The sequence below is a fragment of the Lonchura striata genome, chromosome 1 (genome assembly GCF_046129695.1).
Source record: "Lonchura striata isolate bLonStr1 chromosome 1, bLonStr1.mat, whole genome shotgun sequence".
Lineage (NCBI taxonomy): Eukaryota > Metazoa > Chordata > Aves > Passeriformes > Estrildidae > Lonchura > Lonchura striata.
The window spans coordinates 134918664-134944909 of NC_134603.1; the positions used below are offsets into that span (position 1 = coordinate 134918664).

Genomic DNA, 26246 nt, shown 5'->3' on the forward strand with positions numbered 1-26246 from the left:
TGAGTCACGACGCATCACTGCACAGTAGATTAGTTTGGTGCCAGAGATTGGCCAAGGTATTCCCAGCTGTGCAGATAGGACAGAATATAATCTCTGTCACATCTCACCTCAAAAGATAGAGTTTCATCTACTACAGACATACAGACACTTGTTTTGACCTTCCTTCAGTCTGTGTGCTCACCTGGAGACATGGCACTTATGAAACTATCCACTGATGGGTATAAGTAGCCTTACAAATACTACAGCAGCAGGAAGCTGAGTACTTGCATGACCAAAAGTCTTGTGTCAGAAAACAATATAAATGAAAGGTAGATGCAAAAGGATGCAATAAACAAACTGGAAAACTACAAGGAAATAGGGAAAACATGGGATAAAGTAATACTAATCCTAAATCTTTGAAGATTTAAAGAATGATTGAAGGGTGAACAAATGCACATTTGTAGATCATACTGTTAGATTCTTTACCAAAGAATCTGTACTGCTATACAATTACTTGGGGAACCTGACAGGTGAGTTGTATGTATAATTCTAAATAAACTTATCTGTGCATAAAAATACTCAGGAGGATCTTTATTCATTAAAAGTCCTTGGAAAAACCACATAGATAGAAATATTTTTGTAAGGAATATTTATTTTCAGCTCCATTTAAACAACCCACTTTTGTAACACATACTAAAGTCTTTAGGAAACATTCTATGAAATTTCAGGATTATAACTACAGGAATGAATTAAATGTATTTCAGTTCTGGAGATTAAAATACAGAATATGTTTGCATCATTCTGCATTTTATTAGGTTGCTGCCTTTTGGTATGCTTTACATTAAAAATACATGACTGACACTCTTTATACCAGTAAGCTTTTTATTGAAAAAAAATATTATTGCATTAAACTACATTCCCAGGGATTCCTTGAATAAGCTAAAACAAAAGTCCCATTGCATGTACAATAGTGCAATTCACTTAGCTACTGTATAATATAAAACACTTTATACAGAGAATACAAAACAAAATTACTAGTTTACATATTATACTAGCCAGAGTATTATCCAGTTTTAAATATAAACTTGACACTTTTAAAATCAATCTGATCAAATTGCATTTTTACGCAAATCTGCACAACAAATATACATGTTGAATATATTCCAGAAATGCATCAGAAACAAAGAAAAAAGTTCCAAACAAGAACAAAAAAATTTATGATGGTGTGACTGAGGAATTTTTTTAATTGGAATTTTAATGTGTGGGTGGCCTCTTTCCTTGGATTATGTATGAAGAATATACAATCAAGCTAAAATAGATTATTAACTTGGTGTGTATATATCACTGCCATAAGGATACTATAACTCTTTTAAAAATCCCTTTAAATAAATTCAAAATTGTAGCACGGCTCCATACATCAGGCTCAATAATGCTTTTAATAATTATAATGATAGATATTTAAAGTACATTAGTGATGAAAAATATATGGCAGCAATTAAAGAAAATATATAATTTCAGCTGTGCCAATAGCTTTATTACATTTCTCCAAGAAAATCCCTCCTGTGCACTAAGAATGGTATTGGACATTGCCTTTGTTTGGTAATCAGTAATTACTGTTTTTATGTTGTGCTCTTTATGTTCTTAATTTCTTTTTTTCTCCCCATTAAAACATCTCAAAATTCTTATTCCCATTGTTCCAAGAATTAAAATTAATCTTCATTGTCAATTTATTTGCCCTACCATGCTGATGCATGGAAATCCTATGATTTCATTTATTCTACAGTCCCTTTGTATGGTGCATACATTAAGGGAAACAAATACACCTATTTTCCATAAATTATCTATGTAGTAGGGTATGGTCAAGTTTGATTTGGCTGGGTTTCTTGCCACAGAAATTTCTAGAGTATTAACATTGTCTGGTAGAAGTGGGAATACAAAATATGTGTACATGCATTAAAGATGAGATTAGCCCATCATTCCCTCAGTTCCACATTTTTCTCTTGGTGCTATCTACTTAGGATACAAATGAACTCTTATACACAATGAGAACAGCTGGGTTTACTTCAACAGAGATGAAACTGGGCCCATAAATTTAAAAGCTTGTGGGGCTGGAAATGGACCTTTTATGCTGGCAATGTCCTGGGCTGCGGGTGGTGGCCACGCAGGCCAGTCAGCCCCTCCTGGGGCACAGCTTGACCTGCTGCCTTGGATGTCCAATTCAGAATGTTTCTGCAGACTTATGACTAATGTGTCCAAGTGGTCCACTGAGTGAGTGATCTCCATCCAAGCAAGTAATAATTTTCAGAGGTGCTTAGTCAGAGTAAGTGAAATATATTTGATTCTCAGAAAATAAAGTATCAGAAGTACAGAAAATGTATGTAAATTCAGACCTTATTTTGGGGAAATTTTCAGCCAAAATTGAAAGGAAGAATTGTTAAACTCTGAAAACATTTAGTTCTACATTCTTCCCAAATAAAATTTTTGACTTCCTTAATTTGGAAGCAATAATTTCAATTAAAGAATTACTCTACAATTTAAATGAGAAAAATAAATATAACTTACATGCTACTTATGTATTGATAAGTAACACGAAAATGGCATGAATCCATTTTGTTAATGAGACTAAAAAATAAGTTGGGAATCAAAGCAAAATATGTTTGAGGATGCTGGTGCCACCAACCTTTTTCAACACCAAAATGCTTTGCTTTTACATAGTCTTCATAATTTCTTTCTGATTTTTTTTTCAATTGCTAAACCATCAAATGTATAAAGCTATTTTGAAAATACAAAACTAGCAGTCACAACTTGTAAAGTAACTCAAAAAGTTTGGTGTATTACCAATTTATGCTGAAGAAGTTCCAGAAAGACATAAATTAAACCAATTCAATTTTATTGCAATGGATCAATGTATTTTGATTAAAACTAAGAAAATTGGTTCTGTTGTATTTTAAAGATAGAACTTATTTGCAATTAGATTTTTCAGCTTCTTCAGGTTGCTGAATATAATGGAATAAAATTTCTCCAAAAGTTTTTCAATGTGTTTTATATTGATTCTGAAAGGTACACTTTGTGCACTACCTTATTGCAAATGAATTTAAATTATTTCAAATATTTGTAATCCAAACAAACAGGTACTGTGTGTTGGATATTTCATGGGCCAATTTTTTTGGGGGAAGCATGCCTGCAGTCTAACCGTAATTATGAACTAATTTCATGCCAAATCCCATTTTCAGTTAGAAGCATTATAAAAAATGTCAAACTATGGCATTCAAAGAGATGCTGAAGCCTTCACCTATTTCCAGATGCACAGTTATTACAAACAATTTCAGCCACACATTACTCTGAAGGTTGGATACATGCATTCAAACATTGTGGATTTGTAATTTCAATTTACTTGTTGAGAGTTTGGGAAGCCATGCGAGAATCTTGACATATTAGTTTAGATTCAATAAACCTTTAAATGCTGAGTACTTGAACATGTTTTTCTTCAAGTCTCAATGTGTAGAGCCATTTTTTGATCAGAATTTTACTTCTGCATCTTTATGAATATCTGCATGATTTTATAGGACTAGCCAATTGTTTCTGTTGTGTTTTAAAGGGATGAAAAATATTTACATATTCTTTGGGAAAGACTTCCACACATCAGAGCTCTGTTTGGTAGGAAAAAGGTATTGCAGTTTTGGCCAAGGACCTCTGAGGTTCAAAGCCAGCACTGGCTGCTTGGCAGTTCTGGGCTGGTGTGGCTCATCCTGACATTTCCTGTGACACAGCCAGGCATAGGCAGTGCCAAAGAACTTGGCTTCTCAGTGAGCCTTCTTGGGTGCTTGGCTTAGAGAGAAGAGAGGCAGCCTGCTTCTGCCAGCACAGGGCTCCCTGTGCTAAGGGAATGCTTTGTTGTACACCCATGGCCTGACTGCAGTCCCTTTACACTGTTCAAGCAACATAAGCAGGGATGAAATCACTAAAGTATCTTCAACATGTTGTGATTCTCATCTTCTAGTGTTAACTCACCACCCCTCCCTCTGAGCCTCCCCAGTTTACTTTGGCCAGGAGACAGCCCCAGGGTCTGCTGGTCCCAGATACCTTGCTTTTTTCCTCAGTCTAAAATACCTTAACCAAACCAGGCACTATTTCATATACAAACTCAGAAAATCAAATCTTTGAGGTGTGTCAAGATTGCTCAACCTTAAATTGTGCTACTTTGAATCCCTCATCAGTGTCAATATTGATCCCATTTAGTCTGGGTGCTGTGGTCTCTTTCCTACTTACAGTCATAGACTTCAAGCTATTCTTCTAAAACTTTCTGTAGAATGACACTGGCCACCCATCCTTCTTATGATAGCTATCATGAAAGGCTTTAAAGCAGCTTTTCCTCAGTGATACAAGAAAAAAATCAACATTCAAATGCTGTCAGCCAGATTGTGGACTTTAAAATCTTTGCTGTTGTCCTCTCAGAAAAACAGTAGATTTCCCCTCAGACGTGCTGAGTGCTTTATTTTTATTTTATTTTAATTTGGGGTTGGAGCCATGATGAAATCATTTGGGCTAGTTCAAGAAGCTAGAAACACTGAAAACTTCTTTTGCTGTAGGTAACTGTTGGGTCTGGATAGAACAAGAATAGTGATGGGGCTCTTGTCCTTGGAATAAGGGATGCACTAAGTGATTTGGGTGTATAGCAGAAGGTGTGGCTGTGTTCAGGTGTGGTGTAAATAAGGCTGGGATATATGCAGCATGTGGCAGCGCAGGGAAGGTCAGTGGGGAAGGGTGGAGGGGAGTAGCAGAAACCAAATGCAGTGGGTGTCCTGTCAGCAAAGCAGGGTGGGTGGGAATAAGGGCTGGTGCTAATGGGGCAAGTGATATGGGGGCAAAATGTGCCTGAGAGAGGGGGTGGAGGGGTGCCAGGGAGAGATGGCTGCTGTGGGGGTGCACAGCTGCCGAGACAGCAAAGCGCTGCAGCAGCGTGTGGTGGATGGTGGTGACCGTAGCCTGCTGCTGAGCAGGGAGGGCAGGAACTGCTGGTGTTGCAGAGAAGGCAGCTGGTCCTGGGGCAGGCAAAACTTTCAGATGTTTTGCCAGAAGTTGTTTCTGCATGTGCTGCTGGGCTCGCAGCTGCAGCAACCTGTATTTATCTACTTCTTCTGGTGTAAATGTGATAGGCTGCTGTGCTAAAGGAGGGGAGGTGGATTTACTGTACACTTCTAGGTCATTTAGTGTATCACCATACTTCTGCATAGCATTGTCACAAAAAGAGTCTGAACTGCCTTCTGCCCGGTTCAAGTCCATGTGTATATCATGTAGTTCTTCTTTGGTCTCTGTTGAATTAGCAACAGAATATCTATTAGAGGGGAAAGCACCAGGGAAATCATTTGGTACTGGATCACAGCTTTGAAAAAAGGGCTGCACTTCACTAATGAAGAGATTGGTTTGTTCCTTTATTGCTGTGTTCCTTTTTATGCTTGGGCTCTGATAGCCTGTTTCAATTTGAATTATGTCTTTAAGAACACAATGATCATAATCAGTTCCAGGTGAAAAAGTAACATTAGTTATCTCTGATGCTTCAGAGTTTTCCTTCACGCTGTTTTCCAACAAACTGATTTCATTATGTCTCACGTCATTTTTACCTATGCTTAGCACCTTCTCTGGCAAAGGTAACATTGCAATGTCATTTACTGATGATGAAAACTGAAGAGCAAAGTGACTTTGTGAGTGATCCTGTAATTCTATCCCACTACTGATTGAAAATCTCTCTGGATCATGCATTTGTTCCTGGGTTTTCTTAGTCTGCACTCTTTCTAAAAGTAACTTGGCTGTCATTGACTTTCTTTTTCCACATATGTCTTTTGCCAGGTTTTTGGAAGAGCAGGTGGCAAAGTTTTTGGACTGACTATTCACATTCAGAGCATTGGAATGTGCAGTTTCAGCTTTTCCTGGTTCAGCATTAGAACCTCTCTCAGCATCCTCTATTGTTTTGTTGTCACAGTTGTCAGCTTCTTTTGAGAAGGATCCTGAACTGCTGCCTCTTGACATTCTGCTGCTAGATGTTCTTTCACTGCTTCTTGAATCACTGGTGGAACCACTTTTGGATTTGTGGCAGCTTCTACTCCTACTTAGCACTTTGCCAAAATGCTGATGTCTACATCTGCTGTGTTTAGACCTGTCTCTGATTTGTAAAAGTTTATGTCTTGAACATCTTCGATATTTAATTGTGCCACTCTGAATACAGTTTCTAGTTCCGTGACTTCTACAATGACAAAGGTAATCCTCGTCTGTATCATCTGAAGTGAAAATACACTTGTGCTTTCTGTGTTTACATTTGTGCCTTTCATCTGTCTTGCTTTTTCTTTTACAACAACAAAGCAAATTATTTCTTCTGTGATTGTTTGATGTGGGACTCATATAACTCATGTAGCTACTCGTACTGCTAACTGAAGTGTCAGAATAGCTGGAATGTCTGCCAGATGAGGACTTTTGAGGAGATGGGAATCTCCAGCATCTTGTGTAACTTCCACATCCTTCATTATCTGAATGCCTGCTGTTTGAACTGGATTTACAACTAAAGAAACTTCCACTAGAGTCTTTTCCACTGTCACTTATGTCACTGTTGCAGCTGACCACATCTTGAAGGGATCTGGAGTAATTTTGGTTCACATCTTTTTCTTCAGAATCAATTAAGTGACATTTTTCAGAGTTAAAGTTTTTAATCCTAGACATAAAAGCAGAGAAGGAAATGCTTTCATTTCTAATGTTCTGAGTTTTTCTTTCACAGCCAAGGAGATGATGCTTTAAAGGTCTCCTCAGTGATGTTGTATAAAGACATTTTTCTGTCACACAATCCTTTTGTGAGACATCAAGGTAAGCAGGCACTTTGGGTATATTTTCATTCAAATAATCTGCAATGAATTTTTGACCATTTTCATTCATTTCTTTCCCTATGTCTGACTCAGCTTTTTGCTTGGCCTTTCTTGGATTTAGGGAGCCTTTCATCTTCTTTGGTTTCAACAACTGATTATCTTGTTCAATTGACATTTGCTTGTGTTTTATTAAACCTGAGGGTTCATATTCATCTGCAGTCTCATTTTTAGAGAGCTCTTTACAGGTTGCTCTGTTTGTTTCATGCTGTTTACCCTCTCTGTGATTTAAAGAGAGTCTGAAGTCAAAATACAATGGATTACAGCCATATGAAATACAGGGCTCAGTTTTTGTAAACAAAAGTAATTCTGTGGGCCACTGCAGAGCAGTGGTGCCATCTTTGCTCACTACATGGAGGAAAGGCAAAGCCTGAGGCTTAACTTCTTTAACCGTGGTCTCCTTTCCAAGTGTTTCCACATTTCCATCTGTGATTTCAGTAATCTCCAAAGATCTTTCTCTTTTTATCACTCCAGGACTGTCATTAATGTTGCTTGAACAGGTCAGCTCAGGTGCTGGCTGTAGTGGGAGCTCAGATAACTGGTCAGGCAGGTGGGCATTACTGTGCTTGTAGGTGTTCAGCTGTGTACAAAAATTGCTAGCTTGGAATGAAGATGAAATGGGAGTTTCTAAGAATTGTTCAAATTCATTCAGTTTGTTCTCTTGCTCTGTTTCTCTCAGAGAAGCAGAAAAATTCAATTTTGGAAGCGGTATTTTGACTTTAGAAAATGAAGGATTAGCTCTGTTTTTTTCTTCTGATTCCCTGCCACTATTTTCATCATTTTCCTTTCGCATTTTAGGTTTTGCAGCTACATGACTTGATGCACTGTTATCCAAATCCATTTGGTCTTGTGGGATAGCTGACTCTTTATCCAAACTTGCTTTCACTTGTTCCTCCAGAAGTGTGACAGAATGACAACCCTCAGTAGTTTGCTTTTTTTTATGGTTGGGGAACTCACTACAGTCATTTCCTTCTTCACAGTTCTCACTGAAGACTGATGCTGAGGACTCAAGCTTCAAAGGGACCTTTTTAGAGAATGAAAAAGACACTCCTGCCCTTTGAGAGGTATTGCTGCTATATGGGAACATTTGTGAGATGTGATTGCCAAGTGCATGGTGTCTTTCAGTTGTAGGGTGGTGCCTGCTTATAATAAGTTGCTGTTTCTCTAGTATGCCTTTGGAGAAACCCTGTCCTTCACTTGTGATGGTTCTCTGAGAACTTGCTGTGAACTTGCTGCCCTTGCACAGTAAAATTCCATCTGGTGCTTGCTGCTTTTCCAGGACTAATCGGGGGGCTTTAAGCAATGGTCCACTCCCAGTGATGCTTTCAGGTAAGAGAAAAAGAAAAAAAGGAAAAAAAAAGAAAGCAGTATTAAGTAACCAAGTTATGACAGTGCTTGCATTTGACAATGTCTGTCTGGTGAAGGAGAATGTCACTCAATTTTTCACAAGGTAAAGCTAAGCTTGAACAGGGTAAATGTGCAGTTTATCATCAGTTTGGACTTCTGTATGGGCAAGACAGTCTTTACCTATACAAAATTATATGTTTTAATGTCAGCACATGAAGGTTCTTTTTCAGTTATGCTCATGTACAAGCAGAACAAATATTGGTCTAACTCTGAATTTATATTTACGGGAGCCTAATCTGTGGTAAGTCTTGGTTTCCTGAAAGGCCTCTGCAAAAGAAATTGTGCTATGTTCAAAAAGAGATACTTCTACCTGGAGCATCAGCAAAATCAAACTCTAGAAGGGAAAGATAAACATTCTGCTTGCTTAGGGAAGAATGTGTTTGTTCAGCTTTTTAAAGAGTAGATTCTTATTTTATTCCACAATAAATGACTTTGCAAAATATTCAAAGAGATATTAATACTAAAACTGTCAGCAAACATTGGAGGGGAAGAAACTTCACTGGTCTCATTATCAACCATTATTTGACTTACTTTGCCACATTTTCTGTGTCTTACTTCCATTAATTTCATTATTCTTTTCAAAATATCTCAGATTTTAAATATTATTTAATTTTCTTGTAATTAAAGAAAAATTACCTATTCTAGGGCCTTAACAAAAATGTGAACCACTGATTTCTTGAAACAGATAATTAACTGAGACTGAAATTACTGTAGCCATTTTCCTTTAAAGATATGACATATATGGCCAACATAAAAGTGTTTTTCCAAGATATATTTTAAATATACATTTCATTAGACTAATTATCTACATTTACTTTCAGTGCAGTACCACAGTACACTAACTAAAAAAAACCCCATAGAACCAGATTAAAGAAATTGATAAAAAAATTAATATATTTTAACTAAATGTAAATTGAAACTGTTAGATCTGCATATAAGCTGTCTATAATTGGCAATCATGTTTTATAAATGCTATAAAAATACACTGATCTTCAGCAATGGGAAAGACAGAAAGAGTCCCTTGAGCAGGGTCAATTCATAATGTGTGCGCTTCAGAGAATATATTTGCCTTTGCCAGAAATTCAGGATCAAGAGATAAAAATTAACCCCTATTTGTATATAAGGAATAATTATCTCTTGGAGAAGGTGTATAAATAAATCCTTTTCAAAGTTTTCTTGGAATAGCAATATAAAATTTTTCTGTGCCCAAGATTAAGAATAATTTTGTTGTCAAATTGAATTAGCTTGCTGTAAGGAACTGTGGGAACCTGAGCGACAGTACTCGGGGATGGAAACAATTGTATGTTTGTGGACTTCTGCTCACAAAGGCTGACATTCTGTCTTTCCTGAGCAATTGGGAATGTTACCCCTTCACCAAAATCCCTGCACTCAGCCTCTCCTGAGCCTACTTGTGATTACAGGCAGGAATAGCAAACTCTTTCCTTCCACACCCTATGCAAAATATTATAGACTCCTGGCTCTTTCTAAAAGCAAACTTGCTCTTTCCCTCCCAGATTGGTTCTGGCTTTCCTGTTATCACTGATATTACTGCTCTATCTGAGACTACATCTTCAAGTGTGCGGGCATAAAGGAAGATTCTCACAGGCAGTTACATTTGTTTCAGCAGATTTGTATGAAAATGGAGTCGTAATCATAAAAGTGATATATTAGCACTAAACTGTTATATTTCAGCAGATTGCTCAAAAGCAATTACATAGGCCAAAATGAGTTTGTAATAAACTCTGAATGCTGTTATTTCCAGGGTACAATAGTCTTCAGATGAATTTAAAACAATGCCAGCTTATTTATCTGATTAACTCATTGTGGTCATAGATTAATATAAACAATTTGTCTGATGGCAATCTATTCTACTGAAATATTCAGTGTCATTAGACAAAGGAGATGTCTCAAATTTAAAGGTTTAATACTGCAATCTTTGTCCTCTATCTTGATATTAATAAATAGAGTTAACAGTATTAGACCAACTTAATGCAGTTAACTATTTGTTTTTCATTCAAACTATCCTACAGAGAAACTGAAGAATAATCCCAGTACCTTAAAAGTAGTAAAAAGTATTCACAAAGGGTTTATCCTCTCCCATTAACTTATGATAAAATGTTAAGACAGTCATACCAATCTCTTCAGATCAGTTTGGATAAGGTAAAATGGTGATATTATAGAAGTGCCTTCAAAGCACTCCGTTTAGAAGACGTGAGAGTAACTATCTACAGGAGAGAAAATTACAAACTTTCAAACAGCATGTAATTAAGTCAGAGGAGGTTTTCAATGTATGGTTTGCAGAACAAGATCATTTGGAGTTGAAGACAGCTGAAAACAGGTTACAGCACACACAATCTCTCTACATTACTTGTGTAGGAGTAAAAATATTATAATTTCTTCTGGAAGAGAGGAAAGAGGGCATTAAAACCTCATACAACTTTTAAAAACTTGCCATTCTGACTGCTTCCGTAACTCTGCAAGCTGGTGGAGTCGCTTGAGTGCTTTTTCCTGTTTCTTCTCGTCTTTCCATGACTTTGAAGCCACATTTCGAGCAAATTCCCTTTGTTTTAAATCTTTCAATCTCTGTATGAAAAGAATATAAACAAAGGGATTAGAGATGTATGCTCCAGATACTGTTCCTCTCACTCAATTTATTCACTTTTCATGAAGTTGGTATGTAAATAGAAAATAAAAGTATACTTAAAATACTGTAATAGTGAGAAGAGATTGAAAATGTTATTTTTGCTTAACAAAACAACATAATTTACATTCTGATATTTATCTGATAGATGCCTGTGTATGAATGACAGCTTTTTTGGTTTCTGATGAATGCAAAAATGTTCTGTTATGTACAAATACAGACACAAATCTAGAATCCATTTAATGAGGTCAACATTTTCCTATTTGATTTATCCTGTTGAAATGCAATCCACAGGCATATACTGGAATAACTCTGAGCTCCTATGTGCAATATATTTTATTGTTCTCTACTTGGACATGTATACACAGATGTGTGGGGACTTATCTGTTGGTTTTGTACCTTTTTAAGCCTGTATTATTTTCTCAAATGAGAGAACCACTGTCTGAAATATTTAGTCAGAAAACTGTTTTGTAGTTATTTTCACAATTTTTTTAATCACCTCACACACCAGTAAATCAGGTAATTGCTGTTGGAGAGAACAAAATTCTTTGCCTTTATTATATTTTTTTGATTGCCTGATTTTGCACCACTGATAACATAAGGAAAACAAAGGAAAAACATAAACTAGAAAGTGTCAACAGCATCCTCTGCAAAAACAATTGTCTCTGAGTTCACTGTGCTCTCTAGGAGCCAGCAAGTCATGTCTAACCTTACAGCTCCCCAGCTCAGATTTATGCTTCCATACTCCAGGGCAGAAATGCCTTTCCCCTTCCACACTTCTCCAGTATTTGAGGAAAAATGTTTGCAAGCAGGGAGGGAGCTCTGATGTATTCACCAGATGCCCAAACTGGAAGCTTTGAGGACTAGAACTGAAACAAAACTGCTGCATTCGTTTGCCTCTTGGTCTAGAGGTGGCTGCACTTGTCTGTGTAATTTAGAACTACTGTATCAACACCACTGAATGCTGAATTTCCCTGGAGCTGTTTTTGCAAAGTAGATTTGAAGAAAGGTTTTGATATCTCAGTCATTTTTAAACTGCTGCTTGTCTTTCAGCATCTGAGCCTACTTGACTGTCCACCAAAACCTAAAGATCAACATCCCAATCACTGCCACCATCTCATGCTGTTTTACTCACAGTGGTAGGGCCAAAAGATCAATATGCATCAGTAGGATTAATAGAAGGCTGACCAAGCATTGTAAAAGCAAATACTGCTTTCTGCAGCTCAGGTATGGGGAGCAGTCTAGCCATGGCACAGAACTGTACACTGGCCAACATGCATCTGCTTCTGAGAAAACAGGGCTGGAGGCAAAGAGTCCTCAACTTGTAGAGGTCAAGAAAATTATAAATGCGTGAGAGAACTGCTTTCTTGAGAGAGGTCTAGCTTTTGCCAATAGATTACAACAAAGCTAATGGGTGAAAACCACCCATCTAAAGAGATGACAGGTTCTTTTTTGTCCAGCTAAGATGAAAGAATCCAGTTAGTGGCAATGACATAATATGACAGAGAGGCATGGAAAAGCACTTGTTGGAAACAGGCAATAGAAGGTCTGTGATTTATTTCTGTGAAGAGTTCTGGAAAGCTGTAGTGAATATCTCTCACATCTCACACTATCAGCTGTCCTTCATGTATGAGATTTTTTTAAAAAGTCAGATAACATCCATGAGAGGAAAAATAAGTGCTGGGAGACTAAGAGCAGAAGTTTTTTGTTTGCTTTCAGCCTTTTGGACCCAAGACATATGCCTTTGAGCACTGGTCTGGAGACAGGGAGAGCTGGGCTGGCTACAAATCATTTGCTCAGGGAGCTTAAGATGGGTCTCTGGCTCTCAGCCATCCTGATGGTTTTGCAGAGACACTCTCTGTTGGATAGGGATGAGAAAGCCAAGAAGTTGCTCAGGAAATTGGTGCACTACCAGCCAGCAAGAATCACCATGCTGCCCAGTGCCTGATGAAAGCTTGGCCATATCATGAGAACTATCTACAGTCTGCCAAATCTGTGTTTATCCATAAAGTTTGTATCGGCCCCAACATTCACTACTTCATGGAACTAGACTCTAAAACAGGACAGCTGCATAGTCCTCTTTAAAGTTCTTAGGCTTCACCTTGTTGGAAATAAATGGTTGTTCCCTATATGTTTAGCTCTTACCTGTCCCTTTACATGCCCTCTCACTATTCATTTGTCCATTGTCAGGCCAGTTGTGTAGCACTCTATTCCCTCAACCTCATTGTCTGCAATTTGCAGTCAAATGGATGAATATGTAAAAAATGTTACTTTTGGTTCAAGAGAAAAACTTTTCCAATAATGTATTAAAGCCAAAGCTGAAAAAAGAAGTCAGAGAATCTTCACAGAACAAACCCAAATGTTCTGTCACCTAGGTAATATTTACATGAGTGTAGAGATGTTTAAGCTGTAAAGATCCTATTCTCCACAGAAAAACATAGGTAGTCTTGAGCCTTATTAACATGTCCAATGTGAAGAAAGGGCACAGAAAGACATTTGAGAAATGCCCTTTAGGGCAGCTTGCTATGTTTTAGCTGTCGCTGTGAGCTGTTCAGCATCACACATAAAGCATTCATGAGGAAAAACAGAAACAGTTTCTACCTGTCAAGGAAACAAAGAACAGTGTGAAACCAAGAACTATGGAGCACAGTAGTGCAAAGCAATGCCATTTCATTTATTTGACAGTCAGGATGATAATCAAAAAAGCAAATGGACCAACACTAGGAATAGGAGTTCCAGCAGTATTTTTTTGCTCTCTAATGGCATGCAGCATGTGTCAGAGAAGTAGAGAAAAGAAAAAGAAATGTAGGTAAGCATAGCAGAGAACTCATCAACTGGAGCTGAAATCCAAGAAATCAAAAGCTCCACAGTCTGAGGAGAGAAAGGGCTCTCCCTGCACATCCCCTCAGCAAAACAAAACAAAGCTGCACTGCCAGAGCTCTAGTTAGGAGTCATAATGAATTTTGTCAGCTATGTTGGGTAGATCATGGGACTGCCTGTTGAACCTGCAAAGCCCTGGTTTTCTCCACTAATAACCTGAGCCAGACTTCTGACAAGCACACAGATACTTTCTGCAGGTGGGATACAAGAGCATGCAATTGAGAAAATATCTGAATGACAACCCCAAGCTCAGTAGGTGTGTAGGTGTGCTTGAAAATTAACATTGCTTTACACAGCAGTTGCATTTTTCACATAATTAGGTACTTAACTGGGCATGTAAATACAGGCATATATAATAAAATATAATTTAGTTAATAGTTTCTTGTGTTCTGTCCTTCACCAGCTACAAATATAGTTGTCATGCAGTTATATTTCTTTTTTTAGACTCATGTTATATTCTTTCTAAGTTTTTTGTACATGCATGTGTGGACATTTCCATAACCAAAAGTAAATCATCCCTTTTTTTATAAACACCACAGAGAGTATTAGAAGACTACAAAATAATGTTCATTGTCATGGAAAGATTTACTTGTAGATCTGGTGTGAGTTCCATTGGCTGTTCTGTCTGACTCAGTCAAAAACTGCTGGATCTATGCTTTTCCTCCTGTAACTCTGATATGAATCACCCAGAGATTTAAATGAGTTAACTACCTACTTTCATACTTCAATACCTACTTTTGCTAGACATCAAATAACAGTGGTCAAATATCTGCAATTTAGAAATTTCTTCCCGTTCTTAATGTCTGGGGAGTTGTGTTTTGTTCTTTTTTAAATTGTCACTTTATTTGGGCCAATACTTGCTTTGCACTGACCTATGAGCACCTGAATACTCATTGCAGGCTGCATTTGCAGTACTGAGTTTACTTTCTCTCCAGAGTTATAATCCTGGTTTCTATTTTTCCCTGTGCAGGTAAATGTTTACCTGGATTGCTATTCTTCTGATCAACTTCAGATGCCTTTCTTCATAACCACTGGAAAGAAAAGAGCACTTTAGGGACCCAATCACCTGTTGTTAAAGCAGCTGTCTAAAACAAGAGGGACTGTGTACATTGTGTACAGAGGTTATTAAAGGTGTCGATCCTAATTTCTACAGGGTGCTCTTTGATGAAGGAGACACAGCTGCCTCCCAGCCTTTACACCAATGCACACAGCTTGGGCAGCAAACTGGAGGAGATGATCCCACTGCTCAGCTAGAAAGGCAGGAGAATATTGCCATCACTGCAGCATGGTGGGAGGAGTGAGGGTTTAGTCAATCGGCCCACCCGAGAGACTGCTGCCCTCTGGGACAAGGCAGCAGAACCAGGCTGGCAGATCTATAAGGGAGTTACACCAATCCTTTGCTGTAAGAGGAAAAGAGAATGGCATGGCTGAATCAAGACCTGCTGGTCAAAATAAGAGGCAAGAAAGAAATGGGAAGGTAGTGAAAGCAGGGACAGGTGTCCTGGGAAGAGTACAGCGATGCTGCTTAGTTATGTAAGCACTGGTCAGGAAGGCCAAGGTGCAGCTGGAGATGATCTTGGCAAAAAATGAAAAGAATAATAGGGAGAGCAGGAATGTCAGCCAAAAAATGAAGGTTAAAGAAAGCATACTGCAAAATAAAGAAAGCAAACGAGAGTGGTGAATGGGTAACAACAAATGAGGAGAAATTTGAGCTACTCAACAAGTGTTTTGCCTCTTTCTTAACTGGCAAGTGTCTCAATTTGAGGACCATAGGAGTATGGTACTGGGAGACAGTATAACTTCTCCAGAGTATTCTGCCAGGGTCTTTGCCATTATATAGATTTTACAGGGGTTCTCAGTGTTAACTGCTTCAGATTCTGGGAAGATGAACTGTTGTTATAACTATCCCGAGTAGCAAATCCTCTTCTTCTTCAAGTAGTGTAGCTGGAGGAATGTGAATAGAAGGTATCTTTGAGAAAAAAAGTAATTTTCTATTTATTAAGCTAGAAAATGTCATTTTAGTATCAATTAAATTATTTTTTCCCATTACATTTAGAATTGTTTTGCTCTGGAATATCATTCACAATGCACCCTCCAAACTACTCATTATGCATTCCAGCCCCAGGTAAAAATGTATATACCCTATTAGGTATATGTCTTCTGTTATATTTAGAGAGCCTTCTTTGAACTGAAGTCCTTGAACTAATGTGTCTGAGTGCCTGATTTGCTTTAAAGATTTATTCCCTCTCAGCAAAAAGGCTTCTTAATTAGGTTCTAACCAAATTCACCACAGAAGGGTTAATTGAGGAAGAAAGGAATGTTAATTTCAGAAATTATTCTCTTGCCTGTAACCCTAACATTGGAACCAAATGCATTATTTGTAAAATGATTTCCCACTGCAAACCATCAAATGAGAATGATAGTCACTAGAGAACATAATTAAACTTCATATGTAAAGCTTACAGTGTTAGCTTGCTAAGTGAAAGTGAGGAAACAGCAATGAAGGAATTTGCCTTTACTATGGTAAGTCAAATCCTAAAAATAAATTGGAAAAGCTATTATATGCAGGAATTAGCAATAAGAGATGAAGCTCCAAAACTAGCTGATAAATTTTCATTTGTTTTATCTATAAATAGCTACAGATCTCTTTGAAGTGTGTGCAAGTAATTATTTGTTAGAATATGCTCTATCATAGCCAGCTGTAACATATTTAATATTGGTAGTGGAAGTGAGCGAGAAGACGAAAAAGAAAATACCCTTGTCTGATTGGATTAGGGAATGAGATGACAGCAGGAGGGAGGAAAACTCAGTCCTCAGACATGTGCTAGAGAATCCATCTATCAGTGAAAGAGATGCTGATCAAGGATCTAACCTGGAGGATAAATTACAGATGGCCCTTTGGAGGGCTTGTTTTTCATATCTTCAGAGAAACTCTCACTGTTTAACCAGACCTGCAAATATTCCTGTTAATTAAACTGATTTCATCTATTGCTGGATGAAAGTATCCATTTATGGATCTTTCCATTTTCAAAGATCCAGTTGTGTTTCTCATAAGAATTCCCCAGATAAAGTTGAAACAGATGCATTTGGAAGCTGTTTCCAGGGAAGAGGACAGGACATGCACTATGTGCCAGCAGCTTACTCCTGTGGAAGCCTGAGCTATTGCCCACTCATCTTTCTATCAGCCCCAGCAAACATTGTCATAGGCTCCACCGAGCTGGCTGCACACTCTGTACTTTGATTAGATGTATTTAGTGTCACTTTGGAATACAGAGCAATTTATCCAGAAAAATCAACACATCATAGTGATAAAAAATTTGTGGCAGGGTCTGTATCTTCCCTTCAAGTTCATATATTACCTCACTTGCCAGGGTGTTTGGACCCTTCTTAGATCAAAACCATCATCTTACAAATTTTATTTCTTTTTCCTTCTCCTTTAAGCAGCTAAAAAATCACCCCTGGCATTACAGATCCTGTGCATAACTAGCGCCTTTCAAAAATTTTAGTACTTATTTAAATCTTATTTTTAAATTTTTTAAGAATTTCCAGATGTTTTTAAAGCCTATCTCATCACTTTATTTGTTTTAACTGTAGCAGGCAGAATAAAAAAAAAATCACTTAAATTTTAATGAAAAGACAGTCTAAGTTATCCCAGAATTATACAGGTGAATCCAAAATGTGGCCTCAAACTTTCTTCAGTATGGTCAGAATGCTTTCAGAGTAAGGAAAATGACAGCAGAAATGTTCATACATGGATTTGAAATAACACTTTTCATAGACAGATGTCAGATTTCTTATGAAACTTCATCATTACCATGATCTCATTTTACAAATAAAAAAATGAAGGCATAAAAAGATGGAGTGAATTTCAGAAAAAGCAGAGAAGAGACTGAATCAACATTTACAGGTATATATGTTTAATTATCATCTCTAACTCTTTGTACACCCATTGAAAAAAAATGTAAGTCACCTGAATTAAACCTAATTTTGATTTAGCTGCATAATAGGTTGATTTGGGTTACTATGATAATGCTGAGGAAAAACCAACAGAGTATAAAGGATAAACCTCTTCCAAATTATTGTGCTATGGTCATAGTTTACATAGAGGAAAGTTGACTCAACCACTCCACAGTGACTTTGAAGGTGTTCTGCAAGAGAACAAGTCCATCACTAAAAAGAAACACTTTAATATGTACTTGAGATAAATGTAACCTTGCTTATAGTCACCAGCCACTGGACTTTAGATGAAAAGTTACAAACTGGGTAAATATGTGTGAAGGATACTGGAGGGAGTTAGAGCAGAAGCCTCATCAAATATATGAAGGAAGTAAAAAATTGTTTTGTTAATAGGATGATATAACTAGCTATAAATGTATGTTAGCTTGTGGTCTTGTGGTTTTCTTTTTTTTTTTTTTTTTTAATCAGTCTAAACCAAAATATTTTTTCTCTTTTATTTGCTCAAAGCAGACTGAGCTCTTCTGGAGCAGGATCATTAAAGGTAACCAGGAATCTAGCAGCAATTCTATAACAAAATATGCCTGCTCCAAGAAAAGGAGCTTTAATACATGAGCTTTCCTAGCAGTTTTGCTCCATCAGAAAAGATCACAAAGGAATTATGTAATCATCCAATCATATCTTTTCTTTCTTTTATAGGGACCAAGATCAGTCACGCCAATATATTCCCTGGCACTAATGTCAGAATGACAGATTTTCTTGTTTATTCTTTTTAAATCCTATCATGGCATCATCTAGCTTGATGCTTTTTCTGCTAGTGCTTTGAGACTCATTAAAAATCAACATTAAATATTAGGAGAGTTTATGGCCTGAACCAGCTGAGACAAAAATATTTGTTTCTAGAACATGTTTAAGGTCCTTCTTAAGTAATGATGGAGTGGTACTTCACACTCATCCTAAACATCATGGATGTGGCTAAGTCATTTGGCTTTGTTCCAAGTATAGAACAGAAATCTGTATTGAATAGTCTTTTTTATGTCACTTCTAAAAAGTAAATAATTTCAATTTGGACCAGAAGATACTTTATGTTCTCAATACATTTTCAGAAACTTTCTTGCCCTCATCTCTGATGACTACAGATTTTTCTTTTGACCTTTTTACTTCCCTCCATCACTTCTTTTCCAATTTCTACACTTGTGATTTATAGTATTTACCATCCATTTTTCCTTTCTCTCCTTTATTATAAATTTAAGACAGAGAGAATTGACTTTCCGTCTAAATGAGATTAGCTGTTTATAACCTATTTGGTCTTTTTCTGTTCTGGGATTTGGGTTCTTAAACCATCTGCCAAGTGCTCTTTGAAATTTCTTTGTTCTCTCTCACATCTTTCTGTTTGATTTTTCTCCTCCCAGCCCATTTTACAAGCTCATTCATCTTTATGAAACTAAGTTCCTAAAAGAAGTTCATGTTATAGTTTGTTATTTATACAGATATATGCAAATATTTTATTTGCATTTGCCATATACAATTATCTTTTTTTATTTCCTGTATGTCTATGTTCATCATCACAATGCTAATATAGAAATACAGATTAAATATTATAGATTAAAAATATGATACAGATTAAATATCTACTTTAATGTTATTAATAATGTTATTATTTTTAGAGACCCATAATATGGATGTATTTGTGCTATTCTTGTCATAAAGGAGGTCCACAGAGGCAGCACATTCAGATGGAAGATCTGATAACTAATTTCTTCGTGCATGGGATTGGAATAGTAATTTATGTACCAGTTTCTGGTTTATTTGCAGAAAAATATGAACATAAGTTAGGGTGTTTTTTGGGGGGGTGGGGGGTTGGTTTTGTTTATTGTTGTTTTTTGGTTTTTTTCAGAGATAATAGTTTAAGAACCTGGTATAGCCTTTGGTTATCAGAGGCAATCTTCTGAGAACACATCCCAGTACATTGTACTGATATGTAAAAAGATTGTTTTCATTATATTTTATGGTTTATTTAATTATTTTCCAAATTTTGCTTCACATTATTATTGTGTGTTCTCTCCTTTGATGCTAGTCTCCTTTCTTCCATCTACTTGGCTTATCCATCTCTCTTCCCAGTTAAACAGAATTTCCTTCTGAAATGACAAGAGCAGTAAGGTGCTTAAGCAAATTCAGTGTGTCATAGAAAAAGATGACCAAACCATGAAGAGTGAATGCCCTAATTTTCCAGTTTATAAAGTCAAAGATATTTTGGTTCTGTCTAGCTCCTTTTTTATTACTATGTACTTAAAATATTACTTATTTGCAACTTGTGACTTGTATTTTGTCCCCTTGAACTTACTGGTGTGCTACATGTCACTGAGCTGAAACTTGACACACTTCAACTTGATGTGATGCAATAATTTAAAATTTTTAACAGTATTCTAGAAACTGCTTCCTGAAAAGAGAGTAGAAATGAACATGGTGCACTTTCATAAGAGCAATCCTGTACTACTTTTCTTACTCACTTATATGTTCTGGAGTTATGGGAAGTAGCATTTAATGTTATCCTCTTAGCCACACAGATAATGTCTGTTTATTCTTATATCAAATGGTGCTATGAACACATTTAGCTTTTCATGTAGATATGAGCATGTTTAAGAGTCTAAAGATCACTCACTGTTTCTGAGATACTATGTCACTATTTTCACTAAATTCTTTCCTATCACTTGACACAAAGAACCTTTTAAGCAAGCTTTATTACCCCCTCCCATAAAATTCTCATTCCTATAAAATTCAAAGTTGCTCTTTTATTTATACTGTGTTTTTTTATTCCAGTAATCCATATTTTTCTAGAACCCTGAATTTTAATTTTTTCTTGAAAAAAAAAAAAAAGGAGAAATACCATGAGTATATGTACAGAAATGGAAAAGAAGCCTCTTAAAATATGCACCAATCCAGATACAATATGATGATAGTTGTTTCACATTCTTTCGACTAGATGTGTTAGAACAACACTGGGAAATATTCTGGAGATAAGGAGAAGTAGGACAGATGGATTAGATGTTATAATTTTAATTTCTGAAAAAAAACTTGATTGTTTTTCACATATTGTAGGTTTATCTTTTAGAGAGACCTTCTACAACAATAAAAAGAATTATATAAGAAAAAATTTGTTCATTTCCCTGAAATAACAAAATTTCTTTAACAGTTGCTGTATACTTCTGATGCACTCCATGTTTAGATATGTTAGGCTATGACTTGTTTGACATGTGTACTGTTCCAATTTTCAATCTGAAAGTCAGAATCTAAATTTTTTTTTTTATTTTTTTAAACTAAGAAAACGGACATTATGTTGTGCTAAAATTCAAAATGGGAAGGAAATCAGAATTTGACACAGGTTATTGAGAGCCAAGATTATGTCAATTAATTGAATGTTTGGTGTAAATCAGAATCGAATTATATGAGAGTAATACAGAAAAAGTAAAGTAATGCTGGTAAAGTAAAGCTGGTCATTATGAGCCCATGAGAAGAATTAATGTTTCTTTGAAGTAAAGATGGATTAATCTGAATATTCTGGATCCCTTTTGAAAGGTGAGAATTACATTGTACCATTTAGGAAATAATTTTTGTATTCAAATATTGGTAACTATCACAGAATCACAGAATATTCTGAGCTGGGTGATTGGGTCCAACTCCTGCCCCGCCCAGGACTCGCATCGTGTGCCTGAGAGCATTGTCCAAACGCTTCTTGAACTCCCAGCCTTGGTGCTGTGACCTCTTGCCTGGGGAGATTGTGTTCCCTAATAAACTGCACTGGTTCACCCCCAAACATGGTATTACTTTACCCTGTATTTTCTCAATTAATTGTGATTTGATATTCACTGGGCTGGGCTAAGGTGGGAGATCCAGGGCAGGTTCAGAACAGAAGCCATACGCTGTTTTAATTTTGCCAGAAATGATTTAGTACCCTGTTGAATACCACAGATCCTAAATGGAAAGTGTAAACACACATCAACGTAATGTGACTTTTCAACATAAGCATTTAGGTGTTTCTTTTGAAGGAAGCAGTACTTGGGATCCATCAACATGCTAAGAGCTGAAAACAAGCCAAGAAATGCTAACTATAAGCATAAAGTATGTCACAGAATTCCAGGGGGTGTCTGTCAATTCCTGTATACTTACACACTTGTTTAAAGACTAGAAGTTCAGCTGTGCATAAAACTTTGATATCTGGTATTTCTTTATTTTTTAGTCTTAGGAGAATAAAATTTGAAAAATTTATATAGAAAATTAAATTATCAAGTCTTGATGTTAATGCATCTAAACAGCAATGAAATGTAATGTATAAAAGTTGAAATTTTCATAATTCCTGTATCTCAAGAATGATAAACAACAGTGTGGTTATTTTATAATTAATATTATGAAAGTATTATTGCATACCTTACAAGAAATTTTAAAAGGTATTTTTCTAAAGTAACACTGCTGCAGCAAAGTATGAAAAATCTTTATGAACAATTTCAATTTGTTTGAAACTAAACGATGCAAACCTTCTGTATGAACTATAGCTTTGATCTTATCACGTTCCTCGGTAACCATTCTACTCTAAAAACATTTCCTGAATAAATAACAGTTTAGGCATTTTTGGTTTGGCTTGGTTTGGTTTTAGTTTGTTTTTTTTTTCAAGAAATAGGTATTTTTTTACTGCACCATCACCTGCACTAGTACATTTGTTTGGTATTCATGTGCATGCCACTTACATTTCTCTATTTATTTTGGTGAAATTTAATCTGAGAATTAATCTGCATCTTTTAAATGACTTCTGATAAAACTTAATTATTATAAAATTGTAAAAAATGTGAAATGATAATCAGTCTGGGTTGCCTCCTTTATTTTTCCCTTAGAGACACATTAAAATATGTTAATTAATGCATTTAACTAAGTAAGGATGATAAATTACTAATCTCACCCTTTTTACTTCTGTCTTGGTGATGCACAAATATGTTTCTATTTTGCTTGATTTTTTTTTTTTTTTTTTTTGCTAGGAATGTCCCTTAAAGACATACAAGGCACATTGTAAGGTTCCTTGAACACAAACCTAGATGATAAATATCACTTAAAGCTCCACAGGAATCAATTGTGCAGCTACATTCTTGCATATTAATTACTGCTTGGAAGGTACAGGCATTTAAAAATGAACAGAGATATAATAGATAAAGATTCCAGACAGATATTTATAGTGCCAAATTTATTTTGTGTATGTCAATGGGATTAAAAGTATTATCATTTTTTCAGGTGAGAGAAACTTATGCAAGTTCAATTTCAAAAGTTATGCAGAAGCCAAGAGAAATGTAATTTTTCTGTGAACATTTACAATTTTACTATGACATCTAATTGCTGTATTTCCAAAAAGCTGGTTATGGCACAGGACTTTCTCAGGTAAGATATGTACAGAAGTGGCACATCCTGTGCAACAGGTTCCTTAATCTGGTTGAATGATACCTTATTCTAAAAGTCATTCCAAAAATATGATTTCAAGTACTTGTGAGCCCACAGTCACCAAAGCCAGTCATAGCATCTGGCAGTGCTTTGCCTCTCTCACCTCACTAACTGTGCATACCATAGGACCTGACCTTGAAATGACACCAGGTATTCCAGATCTACTGATTTAACACAAAAACCCCAACCAACTGTGCAAAATATGTATTGTGTACTGTGTAATATTTGTACTATTACATTAAAAATTATTATCACACAGTATTATGTAATATGTTCCAGTGCTCTGAAGCTGGCACAGGAAATATAATGTACATCTGCAGTCAGTCCAGCCCAGCCCTTCAACATGAGCACAGTTTCACGTGAATGGTGATACTTTGCATAGAAGTAGATAGAAGACATTCTGTTTATTCTGCTTCTTCTGTCTTTATATCTGGTATTTAAAAAGTGGAAAAATTTTGTAGCCCTGAATACAGAGATGTTCAAAAGGATAACAACATCCAACATAAATTATACTTAAACATAAGTTATTTATTAAATAACACAAGCATGACTTCAGTCTGTCTGCCCTAAAGGTTAGCGGGGAATAATAATCTAAACATGCCTAGCTCATTTAACTAAGTAATATTCTATGTTCTTCACATATTAACATTTCAGAACTCAAAACCAAAGAGGAATATGTAGATTCTGATAACTCTTTTTATATACTAGGATAAAGAATTATGACCTGGTCAAAACCATTTTTTAAAATTTGAATGGAATGTTTCAGAAAGTCTTTTGTTTCAATTTTTTTGTTTTCGGTTTCAGTTATCATTGCCATGTTAAAACAGTAATAACAGAATGCTTTAATTAATTTAGTTTTGGGATCTTTTTCTTTGTTTGTATTTTAAATGGAAGAAAAGTTTAAAGCAGTGGGAAATTATTTGAACTAAATATTCTGTTTCTACCAGATTAATTGCACCTTTTTAAATAAATATGATTGAAGAAGAGTGTGTTTCTTCATGCTCTGAGTGAGGATTTATTGTGCAAAATTAAAATCTAAAATTATGGTTTGAGAGGTAATTTTGTGTTTTTCTCTGGTTTGGTGTCATCATTTTTGTTTTGTTATAAATATAATCCTTACAATTCCTTGCTTATTTTAATAAGCCATCTATTACACTGCATCAACTATTCTTCCTGCTAGGAAAATTGCTTTTAAAACTTTAGTAATTAAAAAGTGTACCATCTAAGAAGAACAGAAAGAACAATGACACAGGCATTAATGAAAAGCACTTCCTCTAGCTGACATTCTGGTTATTGCTATGCCTTAAATGCCAAAACCAGATAGTATACTTTTGTAATTCCTTACATAATGAAATGCTTAAGAAAAATTCTACAGTCATTGGACCACCATTAACAACTATGAAATTAGGTGTCCCATGGGACTTTTTCCAATTTAAAGAGGGTTAAATTGCTAATTTACATATTAATTAGCATTCATTCTAAAGAACACCAAATGTAATTCCATAGCATCTAGCATTTTTAGTTTATCAAGAACATTAAATTTAAACAAAGCTCTGTATTATTTGCAAGAATTTTTTTTGGAGGGCCAATAATGAAAGGAATCTCATTATTCTAAGTAATATGCAATTTAAAAAGGATGAATACTGCCAATTTATTTACTTTATCACTGGGTTATAAGAAAGTAGCAAAGCATTGGTAGGGCAGCAGGTTTAACAGTTCTTTATAAAGCTCACTACTCTGCACAGACTGGTAAGTTTAAAATAAAGAGTTGTTTCTGGTGACATTTCTTTGGAATGTGTTGCCTGGAGTCACTCCTAATCACCAGAGTGTGCTCAGTGGTATTTGATAATGCTGCTTCTGCTGCTCTGGAGCTACTCTGGTACATGCACTTGCTCTGGTGTGCAGTAGAAGCATCTCTGTGTAGCAGATCTATAAGTGCAAGCCTCCCCTCATACCATTTAAGAAATTACTGCATGATATTATAAAGCAAGCATTAATTTGAAGAAATTTTCAAACTGGGAAGATAAATGTACTTAGTTCAGTGAAACCACAGAATTATCATGTTGTTTATGTCCTGCTTTTGTGCCTATGTTGTACACTATTCCTTTACTTAAATGCTGATATTTTGCTTTATGTTACTTTATTTGCATTAGTTTCTGTGATGTGACACAACCTGATTGTCTGTTACCCTGAACTGCTACTTCAGCATTTCAAAATTGCTGGATTGCAGGTGCTCAGAAGCACAGCAGCTGTGATTCAAACATGTTTTTTGAAAGGCAGGATTTCTCTGTGTCTAAATAACAGAAGGAAGCATTCAGGACAAGAAAATTTTGGTCTTATATTATCTAGCAGTAGTAAAATATGAAAACGTATATGAAAACAGCACTATACATTCCATTCTTTGCTTTTTTTCCAGAATCTAGCATTTTTTATGTTGTGTAAATCCTTTGTATTTTTTTCAATGCAACACTGTGTGCCAATACAATATCCATGGTACTCTCTTTAACAGAATTAGAGTCGTGAAATGTGGCCTATTCACTCAGTTCCTCATCTCTAAATGCAATGACGTAGACATTGGTGGTGCTACGTGGCTGACACTGAGAGTTTCCTGCTGTGCTTTTTCCTGGTATTTCTCCTCATTTACTGACTGTTTATCCAGGTCCTTCCTCCCGTAACTCTTTCTTCTCCCTTGTCTTCTAATTTCTGAGGATACTTCCATGCCTTGCTGTTCTAGCAGTTTCTGTCCACACTTATTTCCATAATTGCTTCCCAAACCCATTTGATCTCCTTCTATTTCCCCCTCATTTCACATCATCACTTCTTTTACAGGCAGCAGCTTCATCCCCTGCACAAAAGGGATTAAATTCTAAAGTACAGTCCAGCTTCAGTACTGAGTCAGGGATATTTCCTCAGTGAAAACATGCAGCCTCAGATTAAAGATTTCATTAAAGGGCAGATACATAAACGTATCGCTTTAGGGTGTCCCAACAGTGTTG

The 26246-nt window shown here is 36.1% G+C and overlaps 1 protein-coding gene across 2 annotated transcripts in view; it reads right to left on the reverse strand.

Moving 5' to 3' along the window:
• Positions 1–607: 607 nt before the first annotated feature.
• ZNF804B (zinc finger protein 804B) overlaps positions 608–26246 on the reverse strand; it is a 224989-nt gene continuing 199350 nt past the window's right edge. For both annotated transcript variants that reach the window (XM_021551719.3, XM_021551717.3), the window contains exons 3-4: positions 10747–10877; positions 608–8209 (exon numbers count right to left, since the gene is read on the reverse strand). In XM_021551719.3, coding sequence (XP_021407394.3) covers positions 4525–8209; positions 10747–10877 — 3816 coding nt within the window. In that variant the 3' untranslated portion in view covers positions 608–4524. The remainder of the gene's footprint in view (positions 8210–10746; positions 10878–26246) is intronic.